The following is a 5,280-nucleotide window of genomic DNA, read 5'->3' on the forward strand; positions in this document are numbered from 1 at the left end:
AATTGTTTTTGTGAGTGCAATAGTAAATTTTTTTTTTTTCACAATTTATAAAATTTTGAAGGAACTCATAATGCAATGGACAATATAGGAATGGTACGAATGGTAAAAAAAATGTAAAATCATTTTGTAATGAGCTTTTCTTGAGCACTCTCTCTAGAAAAAAGCCATTAAAAAATTATCTAGGTAATTATTTTTTAAATTATTGTTCGCCTTCAATCTTATCAAGGTAACTTCTTGTTATGAGATGTTTGTGTGTGATTTTGGTTTGTGCTAATTAGTTTTAAATTCCTAAACCTATAAGCTAAATCTCAAATTTATGTGATAAATGTTTGGTTTTTATTCTCTTTTTTTGCTGTTGTCTTAATTCAGTGATATTTGTAATGTGACTGCGGTCTTTAAGGTTGTGTTTGCCAAAAGACTTGAAAATAGATCTGATTGATGTGAAAAAAAAAAAAAAAAAAGTTTTATATAAAAAAGTGAAATATATATATATATATATTTTGTAGTGATTTTTTATTTATATAATAATAAAAAGTAATTTATGTTATGTAAAAAGTACTAATGTTGGGGTTGATTTGAAGTTTTTTGGCATACACTCTAAATGTTTGGGGGTATTGCATAAAAAAAAAAAAAAAAAAAAAACTTTTAAATTCAAAAAATAATAATAATAATAATTAATTAATTTAAAGCATTAAATGGGCTATGAAAGGCCTACTCAATTCGAAGACTCGCGCGGCCACATCAATCCCAAAGCAGCTTCCCTTACACTTCCCTATCCGTTGGATTGCTCCACGCTCAATCTCAGCCGTCCTTTTTTTTTTGTTTTACATCGGTTTGCTGGATTTGTTGCACGCGTCACCCATGCATTTTCTACCTTCTTGAGCTTTGAAAACCTCACTAAATCTCAGCCGTCTTTGCGCCGAATAGCGAAAACCCCCAAACTTCCGCGTCTGCTCCGCTTCCTCTGCCCAAGAACCAAGAACAGAGAGACCCCCTTCCATTACTCAAAACAGACCTATAAAACACGTTGTGGTTCTCTTTCGCTAAACTCCAATACAAACACCAATCCATCTATGAGAAACGACGTCGTTTAGTTCCCGCCAGTGGCATGAGCGGTAACCCTCCAACCTTTGTCTGTATCATGCTTAAGTAAAAGCGAAAGTTTTGCATTTGCTCAATGTTTGTAGATGAAAATAGACCCTTTGTAATGCTTCTTTTGTTTAGCTGAATGCTTGTAACTTTGTATCTCAGATGTTAATGATTTTCTATGAAGTTTTCATTGCCGGAATATTGCCTTTTATAGATGTTGCTGTTTCTGACAAAGTATTGGATGTATCAGGAACCGGGGTAACCATCTGAGTTATGGAGACTACTTCTGTTATCCAAAAATCCCAAAAGAAAAAGCAGAAACTGAATGAAGAAGAGGACATTGATGAGACCAGCAAAAACTTAGGAAACTTACCTGAGGAGATTCTTCGACACATCCTTTCCTTTCTTCCAACAAAAGATGCTGTTGGGACAAGCCTACTTTCTAAAAGGTGGGACTACCTATGGGATTCTATTCCCAATCTAGATTTTAACCTCTATGGAATCTTGCGTGGTAAGAGAAAGAGTAAGAGAACGCTTTTTATGAATTTTGTGGACAGGGTTCTCTGTCTTCGTGACTCCTATGATATAAAACGATTCGCTCTCTGTTGTGATGTCACTGATGAGTTACATGATGCATCTCGTGTTCATATGTGGATCTCTGTTGCAATAAAGCATAATGTTCAAGATTTGAATATTAATCTTGAAATCTTCAACGGAGAATTTTCACTGCCTTATTGCTTGTTTACTTGTGAGACACTCATAAGCTTACACCTTGATATGTCGGGTATACTCAAGCTTCCCACTACGATTTGTTTCTCCAATCTCAAGGTCTTGACTATGGAAAATGTTACATTTTCGGATGAGTACTTGACCCAGCAGTTTTTCTCTGGTCTGCCAGTCCTTGAGAAGTTGAAATTATACATTTGCGGCTGGAGGAATCTCAAGGTTGTGCGTATATCCTCTCCCAAGCTTCAATTTCTGAGCGTAGTGGACTTTGAGAGGCCAGATTGGAGTAATTGGGAAGGTTGTCAGGTTATGATTTCTGGAGTTCGGCTCAAAGAATTTCATTACAGGGGTCTTTTGTTTGGCGAATATTGCTTATATGAGTCATTCAAACTGGAAAAGGCAGAGATTGACTTACATGAGTCTCAAGCTGATGCCCATGATCGCATGCATAAGCTTCTTACTGGGCTCTCCAACGTGCAATTCCTAAAACTTTCCTCTGAAGTGGTTATGGTATATATGCCTGCTTCTATGATTTACCCCCATCCCATCCAATCTCTTACTATTGAGTCCTACATTAGTTTTATAACGTGTTTGTCATTTTAATTTGCTTTGTTCTTGTGAGTATTTTAATTTTGATGCATTCTTTATCCTGCACTTAGGTTTTGATACATGCAGAAGAACTCCTAACTAATATGCCTACGTTCAATAACCTGAAGGATTTGGAGTTGAATGGAACGTCACTTGATCTTGACTGTGAAGCACTGCTGAAGATATTGCAAAGTTTTCCTTGTCTTGAGAATTTGAAAATTTTGCGTGTAAGCTCACATGATCTACAATGTCTTTTATCTTGTATCTATTCTTTCTTATGAGTGTTGATTTACAATGATGGATAAAACATTTATTTTGAAATGGTCATTTAGGACATCAATCTGTTGTCAAGTTGTGAAGAAGATGATAGGATATTGTGTCCAGTGCCTCCATGTTTCTTGTCGCATCTCAAGTGGATTAAAGTCAATCGTTACGATGTAGATGAGAAGAAGCTTTCTGCCATAAAATTTTTGCTTAAGAAGGCAATTGTCTTGGAAGAAGTAGTTATATCTTCAGTGAATGTTGGAGGGAACTTAGAGAAGCAACTGAAGGCTTGTACACAACTGATGGAGCTTTCTAGAGGGTCACAAAATTGTAAAATTGTTTTGGAATGTTATGATTATTCTGCTAAAAAACAATGTAGGATCGTTTTGTAATGGACTTTTCTTGAGCTCTTGCTCTAGAGAGAAGCTATGAAATTCCTGTCTTTTTGGCCTTTAAATCCCTCAATGATTAAGGTTTTGCTCAATATTTTAGTATTTGCTTTTTATTTTTATTTCTTGTTCTCTCATTGTCTTAGTTCAATTAGGCTACTCTTTTAATTTTTGGATACAAATTTTCTCCAAATCATTTCAGATGAAGTTTCCTTCAATCCACTTTAATAAATGGTTGGGTTCTCAAAAATTAATGTTTGTATGAGTTTTCAAGTTAGTACAAGAGTAATACATTACTGTTAAAGAATGTTAAAGAAATATGTGAATTTCACGTTATATAGGACCCTAGATATTTATTATAGTGTGTAGGAAAAAAAAAAGACATTAAATTCTGTTTTTTATTTTTCAAAAGAAATAATGTAAATGTAAGGCTTATTCGCCTTCAATCTTGGACCTAGATCCTCTCTATTTTAAATGAAATGAAAGTGATCTATTTACTTTTTTTTAAGAAGTAATTTTGTCGTTTTACCGACTAACAGGGAGTACCAATCCTAAAACATTTAGGAACTCCGTGGCGTCCAAGGAGTTGCATCTTTGTCTTAAACTTGCAAGCCTCACTATTATTTTATTGTTTGAAAAAGTTTCTCAGGTTAACTAACTGCATGCTTTTTTTAGGCCATTTGATGTTATATGTGATGCTGACTTCACTGTTTGTTTAAAGAAAAGATCTCGGTAGGGGTGCAAAGGTTGGCGGTTTTTAACCGCCTGCTAACCATTAACCGCTTTAACCGCTTAACCGTATCAACCCCTAACTGCCTAACCGTTATAACCGCCTAGCCGTTAGCGGTTAGCGGTTATTGGGTTTACTAACCGTAACCGCTAACCGCCTTTTTATATAATATATTTTTATAATTATAATTATAAAAATATTTATACATATAACATAATCACTTTATCATTAAATCACAATTTTTTTTTTTAAATAATTAAATCACAATTTGAGTATTAATATATTATCACTATGATTTATATGATTATATCCCATGAGATTGATCATTAAATCATTTGATTATATAATAATAAATTATACATATATAATATGACATAACTCATAAGTATACCAATTCATACTAATACAACAATTAAATATCTAGAGACTTATTTCCAATGTATGTTATAAACTTATAAGTCTATATATGTTATAAGTCTATATAAGTCTACATATGCATATGAATAATATAAATGTATAATATTAATACTTAATCATATGATTCAATGACAATTCAAATACTTTATTCAAGACTTCAAGTTTCATATTATTAATATACAATGATGATATGATTCATATAATATCAAATTAAGTAATTGACATTGGATTAAACAATGACCAATGTGTTACTTATAAACACAATTTAAGTATTAATGTATTATCGTTATAATTTTAGTAATTTATATATTATCACTATAATTGATATGATTATATCAAATGATGACTTGATCATTAAATCATATGATTATATAATAAGCCCAAATATTTGGGTCAAATATTTTTTATTTTTCTGTATTTGGGTCAAACATTTGCATATGAATTTGTAGTCAAAACAAAAACAAGAACAAATGTACAAATTTAGGATTGGTGATCCTAAATTTTGGGTCAAATATTTTTGATTTTTTAATATGGGCACTTTTTATAGCAATTGGGCACAAGAAGATATTAAAAATACAAGAAAAAAAAAAAGAGGGTAAAAGAAAAAGCCCCAAAAAAGCTCAATTTTAAAAAAGCGGTTAGCGGGCAATTATTTATTTCGCTAACTGCTAACCGGCGGTTAGTGAAATCTACTAATCACTAATGCGGTTACGGTTAGCGGTTATTGCCACTAACCGCTAACCGCCTTTGCACCCGTAGATCTTGGCAATTTTTTGTTTAAATTGTGAGTAATTTGGATAACAAATATGAGCATCTTCAACAATTGAATGCGGAGAGGCTGAAAAAGATAGTAGTGACTAATGAGGGGCATTGGTGGGTAAGATTGACGGAGAATAACATATTAGACTTGAAAAAAAAAAAAACTCATATCTAAAATTCAAGTTTTTTTTTTTTTTTTTTTTTTGGACATATCTAAAATTCAAGTTAGTCTTGAGTTTGACGAATCTACGGTAGATAATTGATTAATATTACATTTTCTTTTTTTTTAAAAAAAAGGTTTTGTTTTTAGAAAAAAAT

The 5,280-nt window shown here is 32.4% G+C and overlaps 1 protein-coding gene across 1 annotated transcript in view; it reads left to right on the plus strand.

The window, feature by feature from the left end:
* The first annotated feature begins 1,362 nt into the window (after positions 1-1,362).
* LOC132170086 (F-box/FBD/LRR-repeat protein At5g56420-like) overlaps positions 1,363-5,280 on the plus strand; it is a 4,765-nt gene continuing 847 nt past the window's right edge. Inside the window, exons 1-3 of the mRNA XM_059580993.1 lie at positions 1,363-2,325; positions 2,475-2,630; positions 2,736-2,958. Coding sequence (XP_059436976.1) covers positions 1,363-2,325; positions 2,475-2,630; positions 2,736-2,958 — 1,342 coding nt within the window. The remainder of the gene's footprint in view (positions 2,326-2,474; positions 2,631-2,735; positions 2,959-5,280) is intronic.

This window comes from Corylus avellana, chromosome ca2 (genome assembly GCF_901000735.1).
Source record: "Corylus avellana chromosome ca2, CavTom2PMs-1.0".
In the NCBI taxonomy this organism is placed as follows: domain Eukaryota; kingdom Viridiplantae; phylum Streptophyta; class Magnoliopsida; order Fagales; family Betulaceae; genus Corylus; species Corylus avellana.